The 15,744-nt window shown below is 38.3% G+C and overlaps 1 protein-coding gene across 2 annotated transcripts in view; it reads right to left on the bottom strand.

Moving 5' to 3' along the window:
* LOC132905608 (uncharacterized) overlaps positions 1–15,744 on the bottom strand; it is a 52,587-nt gene that overhangs the window by 8,235 nt on the left and 28,608 nt on the right. For both annotated transcript variants that reach the window (XM_060957083.1, XM_060957084.1), the window contains exons 2-7: positions 9,134–9,337; positions 8,751–8,837; positions 7,514–7,699; positions 7,401–7,439; positions 3,246–3,437; positions 1,018–1,112 (exon numbers count right to left, since the gene is read on the bottom strand). In XM_060957083.1, the coding sequence (XP_060813066.1) occupies positions 1,018–1,112; positions 3,246–3,437; positions 7,401–7,439; positions 7,514–7,699; positions 8,751–8,837; positions 9,134–9,337 (803 nt within the window). The remainder of the gene's footprint in view (positions 1–1,017; positions 1,113–3,245; positions 3,438–7,400; positions 7,440–7,513; positions 7,700–8,750; positions 8,838–9,133; positions 9,338–15,744) is intronic.

Raw genomic sequence — 15,744 nt, 5'->3', positions numbered from 1 at the left:
AGATATAAATAATTTCGAAAATATTCATATTGATATAAATTCGTGTAAACGTGTACGATCCACCTGTTAACTATCGTGACAATATTTCTCAAAGTTACGCGACAAGACAATGCTCGTAATCGGTGCACTTCCAAATTTATCAAAATTAACAAGCAGACATAAATGTCAACCGCTTGTCAATAAAAAATATCGACGATTGAACGATCAATAAGGCAGTTTATCTTGACCGGACGCGTCTGATCGTCTGATAGGCACGAACCCCGATTTCACCTGTCATCCATCGTCATAAAAGACGGTTTGGTTGGTACGTAGCCGATGCCACGTGATTTACAAGCCGAATGGAATTTAATTAATGCAATCCTGCCAAGAGCGGACGCCGTGTCAGACATTTAACTTAGTTAGTCGAGGAACGCAACGTGATGCATTCCTCGCCGAGAGATCCATGCTCCTCGATGAATCGACTCTGTTCTCATATTTGTTAACCGACTGTTACCCGTTCGAAACAATTATACGATCATTTATCTCGACGATTTTGTCGCTTAACGTTCGATGCTTCGGAAACTGCTCGTGAAACGGAAGATGGATTAGCGTTTCAGCTTCTTGCGTTCCTCTCCTCAGCTATTTGTAATTAAAAGGATATTATAGTCGCTGTATTAGAACGTGTGCAGCGTGCGTTGAAGTTCACGAGACATTGATCAGGCGATGGAATGGAAAATTCAAATTTGAGAAAATGTAAATGTCATTTTGGATAACTTTGTTGCAACGTTGAGTAGGAAATGGAAAAAATTACGAGGTGAAATTTATTTGACACTAAAAGTACCAAGTTGAAATTTACGAGAGAATGATCTCTTATTTATTAAGAAAATGATCGTCTCGTGTTGGTCAGTTTGTTCTAATAACTTTTAAGCGTCGATTAGTGAATTACTAAGGAATTATTTAAATACATTAAAAAGTTAGTTATTCGTTGTATGAGAATGGCCGAAGAGATTAAAAATAAAAAATAAATGAGAAACGTACAAAGAAATTGGTCTCCTTGCGAAACTTGGCGTAGTCCTTGCTGATGAACGCGTACGAGGCGTAGTTCTGGGTGGCCTTAACCTCGATGCTACCGCCTTGAACGTTTAATCTGTCAGTTTCTTATGGCATTCGGGCTAAAACACCTAGGTGGTAATCAGGGTTGTGAAAGAGCACAGGGTTTTTGCTGGGCGCCCCACCCGGCTTATGTGTTTCCGTCTTTTCTTTCCCGACTCCTCTAATAAGCAGCACGGAAGGAAATTGGAACGATCGTTCGCCTCCTGTGTCCGGAAGTGCTGTCTAAAGTCAGCTCGTTCGAGAAACTACAAGATTTTTCCCAGAAATAATATCTTTTTCTACCTTCCTCTACAGTTTACCAACGACAAATATTTATTTCACTTTAATTTCATCCAAAATGTATTTCGCTAACTGAAATCTTATTTTAATAAATTTTGATTAAATATCTGTGGAAAGACTGTTAATTAAATATCTGTTGGTGGTTGATAAATAAATTTTAAAGAATATCATTATGGTGGTTTTTCGAGCTGAAACGAAAAATTAATTTCACTAAAAAAATGTATTTTAGTAAAATTTTTTAAGACTTTATGTTAATAGGTTGCTACAAATTTCCGTAGCATGATCCTTGGCATTTGATAATTAAACTTTGAGCTATGTCGTTATTGCGACTCTTTTACAGTCGAAACGAAAAATTGAGGTTGAGATAAAAATTCCAATCTTTTCCAGAACCATGAAATCGCCGAGGATATTATCCTTTTCACGGAATCCGGATACTCAACCGAGCATTTAAATTTAATGATTTTCCACGCGATTCCACGCTTCCTAGGCGATTTCCTAATTCAATCCAACTTCCGCCGTTTCGTGACGTTTTCAAGCTTACGAGATTAAGTCTGGAATTTTTATGAAAAACGGCATAGTTATTTGCGAATTTAATTCTTTTTGCGAAACAATAAAACGTAAAAAAGGGGCAAAGAATTAAAATTTGTTGTTTTCCAGAAAATGGAAACTCTCTGTTCGAATTTATTTAATTCTGGCCGATTCGCTTCAATTCGAACGTATTACGATGTTCAAAAAAATATATAAAGCTTTCCATATTCCCATTCAGTGACCTGTTGGCCATTTCACGTTCTCATTCACTAACTCGATTCAAAACTTATTCGTCCGTACCCAGGGTTTCCTACTAAAAAATTCACTCGATGCCTCCGGAGAAATCCTCCAACTTCAACTCCAATATCTTCGTAGTAACAAACCATCGATTTCATACCCTATCTTCGCGCCCTACCAAAACTAACTTTGCCCATGAATTCCCTGGTACCAATTTCAACGACTAGTCCAATCGATCAAAAAACGAGGTTTGATTTACGATTTCCTATCTTATCCTTGATCGTGCAAGGATCTTTTCGTCGTCTGTTTAGCGTTGAATCCTCGAAATCGTTGATCGTTGAAATCGTTTCAATGGTAATCCATCGTTTTAAATCGATAATCTTCATGGGTGGATTCAAAGTGCCTTTTATCCTCTTCGATTTTCAAGGGAATGCAAGATTTTTCTACGTACAAAATTCATTAACAATTCGCTAGAAAAAGAAGAAAATGAACTAAAGAAGCGATAAAAGCTAGATGCGTGTACCGTTATCAACAATCTCAAAATTTTAACTTTATGCGACTTTCGAATAAAAATAGTTCCATTTTGTGCAACGAGAATTGACGATTGTTAGTATGAAATTTAACGAGCTTACTAGATGAAATTTTTCCATTTCTCTCGATATATTTCCCCCAGTCCTGTCGTCATTTGAAACAAAATAAACTGTCATATTTGTTAAATTCATTTCAGTATCCCTATTTTCCTAGGAAATAGAATCGTAGCCGAAAAGAAAGAAGGAAAGTTATGCACGAATTAAAAAATTCAACGTGGAAGCCTAAAAGACGCAACTAATAAAAATCATCTGAAAATCTTCTCTAAACTAAATATTATTTGACGAAAGAGAGGCTTCATCACAATGACAGAGTAATTGAAGGTACGCGGTTTACCACGTGTACGATCGTTATCGAGGAAGAAGCGACGATAGCATCGGTGTGAAGCATGATTGACTCGGAGACAGGTTACTCGTCTTAGGGTGAGAGTAATTGGCCACGAACCGGAAAACACAATCCGGGCGTGTCAGTCGGGCGGGGCAAAATCGCGGCAACCCTGATGCGAAGACATTACGACTCACTGCAGTTATAGGTGGATGGACAGCAGTGTCCCTCGCGTACGATCGGGCTGCAGCCTTGAAGAGGAGGTGCACAAGCAAGAGGCACGCATCGTACCGCGCCCATCGCGCAGAAACAGTTATCACAGGCGGCCTTCCATTCGATGTCCCGAACCATCTCACCCTCCTCGTACACTCTCGAACCCACGCGACACCCTGTGAACCAAACCTTTTTGTTAGCTGAAGAATTTAAACGATAAATTACGTAACTGGTCGTAACATGCAAAGAGCATTGGCACACCAGTCTATTTACTATAACATTTATATACTAATTAATTAAATTTCGTACTCTCACGTGACTACAAAAATTTGATACCATTCGAAAGAATAGAATCTGTTAAACCTGTTAAAAAAAAATAAAACTTCGTTGGACGATAAGGATCCGTGACGTTTATACGACTATTTCATCGATTCGTTCGTTAACAGCCCTTATCCTATAAAAATCCCTTAAATCCAACACATTTGATACGCACAACTTTTAAATCGAATACATACACTATACTTGAAGTCTCAATCTATTACAGCCCTATTCTCGGAAATCGAAACAGGATCACTTCGCTAATCCGCTAATTTAACTTTCCGATCACCTCTCGTTCGGTTCGAAACGCCGAAACGGTTCCGAGGGTAGCAGTTTCGAAATCTGCTCTCCGGAAGCTGTCATAAAGCAACGAACAGCCAATCTCCTTGCGCCATCGCCGAATATGGCGGTTGGACAAAAAGGACGTAGGAAGTCAATATCGATCGACGAGACGATCCTAACTTAAGTTCTATCGAGAAGATAGTGCCCTGAGGCCGTTATTAGACGCCTTGCTGTCGATCGATGACGAAAAGCGAACAATAGGACCCGGTGTTCGATCGTTATTCAGTGTTTTCACGGCGGACTTGCAGTGGACGAGACTTTAGGCGATGCCAGAGGAGGCTAGTTTCGAGGATAGTTTGCTGGCAACTGTGCGGGATTAAGTCGACGCGCGGCGGTTCGAATGGACTTCTAATGGGGTGGAAACGAGGCTTTGGAGGGAGGTTTAAGTTTTGAGCGGCCGCGTGTAACTGGCCGTTAAATGGACAAGCAACGGCATCCGAGAGTGTTGGTCTTTTGGTAAATGGTGAAAGGGCTATGTGGTTTCTGAGGGTGGAAAAGTAAAGTCACGATATAGCAGCTCGATGCTAGAATATGTAAACCGATTCTCTGCATAAACGTGAATAGCTCTCTGTCTAGTATCTTTAAGAAGTATATATAAATATTGTTAAGAATTGTGGATCTTTGGTGCCGAAATAATGTTGAAGGAACATTGAATATACACTGGGCTGTAATATTAAAATAATAATATATTTATTACAAGAAGGATTTCTCACATATTCTTCGATTCACACTTGCACGCGTCTCCGCACTTTCTCTACACTCGACTGCTAATGCTTCTAAACCATTGCCAATCGTCTTTTGTCCTAACTAAGGCCTGGACGCTTACACACATGTATCCACACACTAATACTCACATACTAGTAACTCTAATACGCATTTAACCCAATCCAGCACGGAAAATTATACATATCTCAACAAATATAAATATAATAAATATGAAAAATCTTAAAGGGATGAATGTATCGGAAATATGAAGAATTCGGACAGAGAAAATGAGTATATTTCAGGTATCATTTTTGGCAGGTAAAGACACGATATAAGTAGACTAGATTTCTGTTTAGTACTTTGTCATACGTAATATAAAATAAAGGAATATATAATATAAGATGTATTGGAAATATGTAGAATCCAGACAGATGAAATGGATACGCTTCGCGTGTAATTCTTTATGAGCGGAGACACGGTATCTCGAAAGCGAAACGAGCAGAACGATTCTCTATTGATTTGGCAAAAGTAGATTTTTTGTTTTCGCGGGTTAAATATGAAAAAGGCAAGGTGAAAGATGAATTTAAATAAAAAAACAATCTGTCGATAGAATTTAAAAAATGAACTAGAAATGGCAAATTGAAATGTCAATTGCACAAAACCAATCAAAATAATTCCGAAAGAACACACAATAGCACATTTAAAAAAGATCAATCAAAAAGCTTGTAACGGAACGTTGTAAAATGAAAAGAGCGTACGAAAGTTGCGCGATAAAAATGTATGGAAATACTTTTAATACAAAGATAAGGATAAAAATACTTTTTCGAGACGAATGATAATGAAGAAGGAGTAGAAAAATTCAGCGGATAAAAACGTCAGCTCTAAGTAACTGCAGGTGTGTAGTGTCGAAAGCAAAAATTCGCGGAAGTAAAACAAATGTTGCACGTCGTCGTTTCACGCGTCAGATTTTCTGGGAAACATGATTTCTCATTTCCACGGAAGAAAAGGGTGGCCGCCGTCGTAAAATTGAATGAAACTGGGCGTTAAGTGAACGAGCGGAGAAACGGCGGCCGCTGTCGTGGTGGAAATCTTTTCGAAGCACGGAGTGTCACGGGATAACGTAACGTCGACTGGCAGAGCGAACTATTATTGCATTAAAACGTTTCCCTTCAACTTTCCAACGCGCGTGCATGTGTGTGCATGTACGTGTTACGTACATTATCCTCCATAAGTACCAAATTTGGTCATCTTTATTATATAGGAAACGTGGAAAACACAGTCAAAGTAGGTAGAAATTTCCGCTTGTAACATCTAAAATATGAAATATAAATGTCTGAAAGTAGGTTGAGAAAGATTAGAAACGATGTTATATCCTACCGCTAGGGTTAACTTGCATTAAGTTATTGCCTAGCACGATAGATACGTAGATACAAGAAATATTTAATAAATTTCACCTGTTTGTTGGTAATTACCTATTTGTTAGTAAGAACTTGTAATATTTCCAATAATATGGTGATATGAATTAACAGTTAAATTTTTATAACGACTCGCTGTTGGACCTACCAAGTAACCAGGTACTTTTACAGGGTTTTAAAAAAATGAACGATATTTTTAAACTGTGTTTTAAAATATAAATACCGTGGATGAGCATAAGAAAAGCGAATACATCAAAGCCTTTAAATATTTCGTCGAATATCCGGTGTACGAATGGAACGCTCTTTAAAATTCGACTTTCGAGTTAATTCAGTATTTTCAATCGCCTATTTATGCTGAACGTGTAGGTTAGTGATCGTTTGGCAAACAGAAGCAGTCGGTTCGGTTCCGTCTTTTCTGAAAAGCCGCTCAGACAGAGCCGGCCCTCTATCCGGTGAAAGTTGCGACGAAAAGTTTAACGCGATAAAAAGGAAAGTTTGCTTCGGTCGCTGTATCAGCCGCTTTGGAAGAAGCCGACTGGCTCTCTCCTTCCATTCGGCTTGCTGGCCGAGTTTAAATTTAAGCTCAGCTTATGAGGAAAAATCGCATCGCGGCGCAAAATCAGCGGGACGTTGCATGGCGAACTTTAATCCCTTTAAATTGCGTCAGGTTTTATCGCGTACCGAGTACCATCTAATTATCCTTACGAAAGGCTTTTTAAGAATTCCTCTTTCGTCTCTCTTTTTCTGCCCGTTATGAGAACCACTTTTTGTTCCGCATCTTAGTTATAATTGAGAAAAGTTTTACTACGCATACGTGCAATACATATACGTACAATATTTTCTACGGAATATTAAAACAAGAGCGAAGGATATTGATCGTACGGATACGATTCTGGACATCGAGGTAATGAAGAAAGTTCCATAAAAGCATCCTTTGACGCTCATTCTTCAAATTATAAACAATTTAGTTTTACAGTAGAGATAAACTACTAGATCGGTGGAACCGGCTAACGAACGATCCATTGTATCTCTAAATTAAAAATATTTCTTATGTGTTGCATATTAAGATACTCTTTTTTAACCATCAATTTAACAATCCTTCGCACACGAAAGCAAATACTTCAAAGACGTAAGATTTTAAGCTTTGGGAAGCAGAAACTTGCGGAGCTAAAATCTTCCGAAAATTGTAGGGGTGAAAATGATAGTTGCGTACTCCGTTTGATTCAATGAATAATTCGTAATTGCAATTGCTTTCGAAACCTGTGAGATTCGAACGTACGGCTTCTTGACTCAGCTTCTTCCATGCAAAAAAAGAAGAAAGAAAAGAAAAAGGGGGAATAAATGAAACGTTTCACTCACCGTTTCCCGTGATCGGCGCCAGCGTCGACGAATGGAGATCTTAAAGAACAGAGAAGAAGAGAATGCTGTATGAGTTATTATTTGGATTCGCGGCGAATGAAGACTACACTCACGGGTGCAATTGTAGGCAACCGGGCAGCAGGAGTGCGGGGCATACAGTGGAGTGCATCCTGGCAGGGGCAGCAGGCACTTTGGTCTGATGCATTTTCTCGCTCCAGAGATGCAGTAGCAGTATTCGCATCTACGTGAGCCCATCATCGCCGAGCCAGGCCCGTATCTCACGCCCTCGTGCAGGCAACCTGATTGTTAACACCACCGACCATCAGCCTGATGTTGAATCTTTTAACTGCAACCACTCTCGAACGTGGTCTGCTTTGAGAAAGCAACTTTACTTCTTACTCGTGCTATATGTACCTTTCAGAGCTATACTATTGAGTATTCTGAAGGAATACGCTGCTTATCTGTGTTAAAAAAAAACTATTAATAAATGTCGTTGAGTCTCGTTTCAGTGAGACTTGAAGAAAGAAGATGCATAGACATCTTTTTGAATCAATGAATACCTCGTAATTGTAATTTTTAAATTAAAACATTCTGTGGATTTATAATTCCAGATCTTTAAGTCTAAGGTCTTAGGATCGTAAGATTTTTTAATCTCGAAAAGTAAAATATTGTAATGTAAAAAGTAAAATAAAGTATTGCTTTTGAATATTGTAAGGGCTGAAATGATAGTTACCTGTAAGATAAAGAATAAGAAGGAAAAGAAAAGATAGATAAAGAACCTAGTTCGCAATTCTAATTTGTGATTGTAGCTTGTAGAATTATTAAAAAGATTGCACACAGGGTAGAAATAACAGGAATGGGTAGCAAACGTTCGCAAAAATTAAAATCCTACAAGCCTTAATGGTAAGTTTGCTAAATTGTGGGGCCAGATAGCAGCAACTCTAAATCATAGGTTATAGGAGCGATAATTTTCAAGTCGTAAACTGTAATACCAATGAAGTGGAGGGTAATAACAGTACTAGCCCTCGAATAGTAGGCCGCGGTAGCATATCGTAGATTATGATAACAACGAAGAAGGTGTAAACCACAGTTCCCCTTACGTCGTAAAGCACAACGACCATTCTCCGCTCTATAAACTTGCTAAAAATAAGTGCAAACACATCAGTTTCGGCAAACTTAGTGGCAATGTTAACAACCTTATTCCGATAGCGATATTTCAACGCCTATTCAATTACTATTCTCTGATATCATAACAAGTTGCAAGAACAATATCCAACATCGATATAATCGTTGCCCAGCGAGTTTCGGGTGTCTCTAAATTCCCTCTGTCTACAGTTCTACAACGATTACCTTGAAAACGAGAGTTCTGAGGTTCCTCAACCTTCTCTTCTGCCTCCACGTGAACGTTAGACCTTCGCAACATGTTCGTGGCGTCACCTGAAAATGTTCATTCATCTTTAACTCTCTGTATCCTGAATTTTCTTTGCTAACGACGAATTGTTTATTAGAGCTTTTTTATTGAAACTAATAATATCTAGTATTAGCAACTCGGTTCAAATACAGTGGTGTATGCCGAATAAATAAAATAAAATTATTATATTATATCGTTTTCATCGTTCTTTGCTAATTTTACATATTATTTTACATTATATAACTCTAATTTGAAACAGATTGGTTTCGCGATGTATAACGTAACCGAGCAAAGTTGAGACATTTTTCATAATCGTACTAACGTGTCTCGCTACAAATTAATTCTGGGCAACAGACGTTCTCTCCTGGCGAACGAACGCGACATCCGGTGGGTGGTGGGTTTGGCAGTCGTGGACAAACTCGAAGACGACATCTCAACGCACCGTCGCTGCACCTGCACTGCAAGCAGGGCTCGGACGTGACCACCGACGTGCCCTCTTCATATCTGCGACCCTCGTACCTGCAACCTGCGACAGATCGTTCCGTTTCAATGACCACACTGTTCAGAACGTGTAGCATAACATAGTTTATACACCACCATACAAAAATTTGATATCACTTTTCCAATTTTATTTATATCAGATGACGTGGCGAACTTTATCGTTAATTAAAAATTCGTTTCGTAAATTATGAATTATAATGTCTCGTACTTTGATGCAACTTTTTACCAGGAAACGATAAAATAATTTATCAAAGAAAGAACATTTTAGTAATTACATTTATTCAGATTCTTGGATTTTATGGAATTCGAAACCTTCGCAAGAGATGTCTACAAGAATACCTCCATGACACTGTGCATTCCTAAGCACGTACAGTTATAGAAACAATTTCTGATTCTCTGACTAATAGCTTTACACGTACACAAGTTACAAGCGAACAAAATTAACGACGATACATCTGTCTGATGAAACATAATATAAAATGAAAACGCAATAAAGGAAAGGTAAACTAGCGTCTGTTTAAATTTAATTTCAGTTGTCGAAATTGCAATGTTTCCAATCTTATTTGATTTCGATATCCAAATTTTATTTGAAATATGGGAAACAAATAGAAGCATTCGGTATATCGCATTAACGAGTAAATTTACGAATGAACATAAGGATTAATTTTAAAATACCAATATTTATTATTACAAATGAAGGTAATCTGTGATTGGATATAGAAAAAATAAGCGTTTACGAATCAATATTTCCACGTTATCAATTTGTGTCGATGAAGAAGGATAAAAAAATAAAAACGAACATTCAATCCAATTTATCGTATCATCAGTCCTCAAACGTTACTCTGCTCTGCGAAAAATATTTTTAATTCGCAAATAAGGGAATTTTAAATACCAAAGTGAAGCGAAATTAATACCTTAAAATTGATATTTCGTACACAAAGCTGGGCCAACATTAATACTCTAAACTACGAGACTCGCCCAACAGAAAGATTGGAAGAAAAATTAAACATTCAGAAAGACAAAAAGGACGTTCAATTCCATTTATTGTATCGTCGATTCGGAAACACAATCACAAGCAAATAAAAATTTAACTATATAAAATGAGATAAAAATCGTATAAAATATAATACACACGAAACGAATCAAAATTAATCAGTTAAAAAGGGTAGAAGGGAAACTAAGCGTTCAAAATGCAAAAGCGATTTAAACTATACTTCGCTTTATTTTCTAGTAGATCGCTTCTAGCTCGATTCGATGGTGAATGACTCATTTTGCTCGAATTTCCAGGTGAATTTTCCACGCACCGGAAGCGTGACCGGTTTCCCTTTCAAAACCTATTCCAGCAAGTGAATAGGATTACGCGGAATCACCGCGGAATAATTTGTAATGGAGCTGTGCACGCTAGAATAACGCGATCGTGAAATAACCCCTGACTGGCTCGTAACGATTTTTTCGGTTTGAACAAAAAAAAAAAAGATTTCGTTGTTGGCCTTTGTTCGACGCGCAGGATCGAACAAAAGAGGAAAATAAAAAAGATATAAAAAATAGAGAGAGCGTAGAACCGTCAGAGTGGCTTAAAGTGCAACGCAGCCCTGCGATAAATTCATTTCCAAGCCACTGAAGGTGTATGGCGTGCCCAATTTGTAGCTAAATGTAGCTCAAGACAAGGGATCCCGTCAATGAGAATAATAGGATTTAAGTGTGAAAGATACCACAAGATGGAAATGAATGTGAATGTTTATCATGTGACACGTGAAACTGATTTATTCACGGAGAGTAGATTATCGAACGTGTTGCGAATTATAGAGACATTGATACATGGAAATTGGATGATGAAAATCGATAGTAACATGATGTAACGTCGAATGATTTTTTTTTTTTTTTTGCATATTGAAAAAACATGTGGAGTGTAATTTTTTCAGTAAAAAGGTTTAATAAGTGATACAGATGTATTAGTAATGTATTAATGGTCGAATGAATGAGAACAAGAAATTTTATCGAGTGGAATGGCCACGCGATTGTGTGTCTGCCCAGGACTGGTCGTTTCTACTTGCTATATTCTTACTCCGAAATCCATGAGTTGAAAGTATTTGAACAAATAAATCGAGATGAAATAGGGAAAATACGTTGCTGGAAATAGTCGAGAAGTCAAGTTTTTAAATATTTTCGCAACATCCACTGCAGGACTTTGTAAATGCATTTTTTTATAAATATTTCCGACGTATTCCAAGATTCTCTGTAACATCTATTTGACGAAACGATTCGCTAAATCTTCTTATCCACGATTAATCAGAGGATTTGTGAAAATTCTCCGAATGAAATTAAAACTTAAATTCTCAGACAATTTTATCCGTCAGTAAAATCGCTGAGACAAAACTTTCGTAAATTTTCCCTTCGTGCAAGTAACGGAGGAAAGAAACAAAGTTGCGCTATCGATTTTTTGTGTGAGAATTTCTTCCTTGCATTCCTAACGACTTCGAGAAAACAAGCAGAAAATTTACGAAATGACAACAAAAAGAATTAGGACGCCATTAGTTGTAAGAACCGGTAAAGCTCATATGGAAGAAGCTAGTCTATTGTTGGGTCCATAAAAGAACAGAATCAAGTTGCCTAGTGCAAAGCGGACAATGGCAAAGGAACGGACGTGTCCTGGAAAAACGATCTCATTTTCAGAAAAGAATCGAATGAGAAATTTGTTGTAAGGAACTTCAAATTGCTCTTCCAGCGTCGGTGTGCAACGATTACAAGAAGCGTCGTCGAAGTCATAGCGAATAAAGTTACTATTCGGGATAGTCCCGTACAATTTACTCTAACTATGGAGAAACTATCGCATAGCACTGATCGTTTTTATCCTATTAATTTACTTTACTTTAGCCCCTCCCCCTCGCTACGGGACTGCGGATTCCTACGCATTTTTATAGTTTTCTGAACATACCTAAAAAAAAGATGGTATTTAAACAAAAGCTTGTTTCATCTATCAAATATTATAGTAAATATTCTATTTCGGATGTTTTTTTTTATTTTTCCGTATCACACGCATTGTGCGCATTTGTATACCTTTGAATTTCACAAAAATACAGAAAAATTCGTAGTCCACTGATCGCTTTGAACGTCCAATTTCGATGAAATGCGGAAAAGGACAATTTACACGCCTTTTTCTTTCTTTTACATTCGTATACAAAACGGAAAGTGTAAGTTACCATTTACAGGTACAATGGTCGCCAGCATCACCTTGTACCGGAGACAAAGGTTATCCAGCGTGAGTACCCGGCAGCCTTGGTACTCGGTCTCTCGCGTGTGTGAAACGTCACGTTACACGCGTTATGCTTTCTCGCCGGCGGCTGAACACCAGATCGGTCGAGAGACGGTGATTCGTGGAAGGAGAAAGGTTGAAGGAAACGGCGAGAGGATCAGAGGGAAATCACGAAGGCAACTGGGGAAAGGAACCACACGGTGTACTAAAGGCGCCGGAGGAAGGGTGCATAGGAAGTCGAGGGCAGAGTTCGCTCCATTCATAGCTTCGTATGCACACGCCACACTCAAATGCACACGTGCACCGCTGCGTTTGGCGGCGATGCGTGCATCGTGATGCCGACCAGTGACTCTCAAGGCCGAGCACTGCTCAAGACCCGCCTCTATAATTAGTCGAGTCAAGGTTTTTCATTCTGATTCTTCTGGATTTCGCCGTCTTCGATCGTTCAAACTTCGAGAATTTGTTGGTTTTCGGGATCGTGGGGCTTCTTTTATAAGCGTAACGATCGTATCGATAGCCTGTTATGCTAAGTGCTTAGCATAAATGTGAAATTATTTGTATACCAGGTCACCGATCGTATCCGAACGTATTTGCCATACTCTTTGGATTTTTCCTTAGTTAGAGCGAATGAGATAAATATCACGATCGTTTGTATAGTCTTCGTGCTATGGAAATATTTAGATTGCTAAATAGAATATTCGTCCCAGTGTGAAAAAAATAAATTTCTAATTGCGATATTTATTAGCTACTCGGAACTTCGTGGGAGTTTACGTTTTATCATTTACGTACTCTGTGTACATAAATGATAGCAATAATACGAATTGGACTGAATGTTATCAGGGCTTTGCGATATCTTGCGAGAGTGCCATCACGGATGTTGGTAAAGTCTCCTTCGCGAATCCTCGTATGTCGATCCTTATCTAATATTAGAAATTGGATTGCAATATTCGTAGACAGCAATTAAAATGGTCAGAATTTGTGCAACAGCCGTGGTATAATGAATTTTCACAGAAGAGAAAACAAAGACTAACAGGAATGTTCATAAACCGTACTGTATCTTATTACATCCTTTCCGTCCTAACAATCTTCCTTCGCATAAATTATACTTATCTTCGATAATTTTGTGTTTGTAATCACGACAATGTGTCGTGATCCGAACTATAATGAGAATATAGAGATTATGATTGAATGGATAACGGGGTCTGTGCTTCTGTCTCGAACAAATTATTATTCACAAAATTACAGGAAGTAATACTGATCGAAAAACTGAACAATTAATTTCCTCCTTCCTGCATATTCCTCTGTCTTACATTTTTCTAGGTTAATTCGAGTTCCATCCGTATAAATTTAAAAAGAAGAAAAAATACGCTACTTCCTCAGGCAAAGAGCCATCCTGTAAAAATTGCTTTTTCTACGAAAAGAGAAGGATACTGTCCCCTGTAAAAAAAAAGTATTCGCCCTTTTTTAAGCAGTGCTTTCTTCCCAACAAACTGCTTTCTTTCCTCGAGGGCAATCTTTATAGACTCTACTCCTTTGAGAACGCTATCAAAGAAGAGGATATTGGTAAACTCGATGGCAAACCTTTATTACATTAAATTTAAAGAGGCCACTTTTCGTTGTTAGAGAACCATTTGCATAATCGATGTTACTATCGAATAACACACGGTTACTTGCTATGCGGGTTCAACGGGCTTAACACGGCGTAACCACAATTTTATCTAGATCACATTGGATGATTTAAGTTTCTTACATAGTTAATTATTTCCTTGAACATTTCTTTTCGACGTGAGATTCAGTTCTCAGGATACTGAAAGCAATATACAAAATTACAGAATTACAAAATTTTCCAATAATCGTATTTCAAAAATATAGGATCCAATTTCCAAACCATTTAAAAGTCGAATTTTATTTTAACATCGACCATCCCTTTTCGATCCAATTTAATTTCCTAAACCACTCAGCTACCAAATCACTTAAATGATTCGTACCCCAAAAACCGATATATCTAGAGCTTGTAACTATCGAATCACTTTTATCAAAAACCCAAAGTTCATTCTTTACATCCTCGAGAACTCTTTCGCTCAATCCAATTCAATATCCCAAGCCATACGAATAAGCGTCCTAATCCTATAGACCTGAAGTAATCCAATAATTCGCGAAGAAGAAATAAGCAAAATCACCATAGAGGTTCCTCAGGACTTTCGACCGAAGAAAGGCATCGTGAAGATGGGCCGCGAGGGTGCGCTTTTAATTAAAACATGGCGCTGGGAGAAGGACGATCGGCCGGTTATTAATCGGACACGATCACGCGATATTTCCTCGCGATACGTACGCCAGCCGGCACGAATTTATCGTCGCGCCACGGCTGATTTATCAGCCGGAATCCGATTTATCAGCGCGACGCAGCCGCGCGAGATCCTCGCGATCCAGACGCGGATTGGTCAATCTGCTCGATGCATCGCGACGCCGGCCCACTTTTTTTGCGTTTTCATCCAGCCCTCGCTCTCTATATTTCCATCTTGTTAAGAACACACAGCTGGTCTGGCGCTCTGACAATTTTGAGATCGAGATCGTTCTGATTTGTTGTTGAATTGGATATGACGTGTTCCGAATTGAGGTTAGGTTCATTCACCTCTCGGTGCGTTCCGTACGTTCAGATTTGAATCGTTGAGGATTTGATTTCTTGATTTCTCGGGATTGAACAGTTGAGATAATTCTGAACGATACCAATATAAAATACCAATATTTGATATTGGAAATAATGGCGTAACATTAATTTTCCAGCAAATGAAATTTTATTTAAAATACTCCAGACGAATCATCTTTATTGAATCGTTAATTAAATTCGCAAGCATCATTCGTTGGTAACTCGCTTGCTTTCCAAAGTAAATGATTCGCGAATTTTGTGCAGAAAATCCTATCCTCTTCGCAAACATTATTTCATCGTTGCTTCAATTTCCGGTGAATATTTCGGAGCTTCTTCGTTTTTCGTAGCTCGGTTCGACAAATCGAATCGCGGACTTCCGGCTATTGCCGGAAGCGCAACTCGCCAGACTCTACCTCTGGACGATTGGTCGTCTTTCGAAATTGAGTTCAATCATACGTATGTATATTTGTACAAATTGAGAAATACGTAGTGGAAATTACCCTGTTTTGAACCAGCTCGAGTGGATTTAACT

The sequence above is a fragment of the Bombus pascuorum genome, chromosome 3, assembly GCF_905332965.1.
Source record: "Bombus pascuorum chromosome 3, iyBomPasc1.1, whole genome shotgun sequence".
NCBI lineage: Eukaryota > Metazoa > Arthropoda > Insecta > Hymenoptera > Apidae > Bombus > Bombus pascuorum.
The sequence above is the reverse complement of the archived record's forward strand: the minus strand, read 5'-3'. Positions and strand labels throughout refer to the sequence as shown.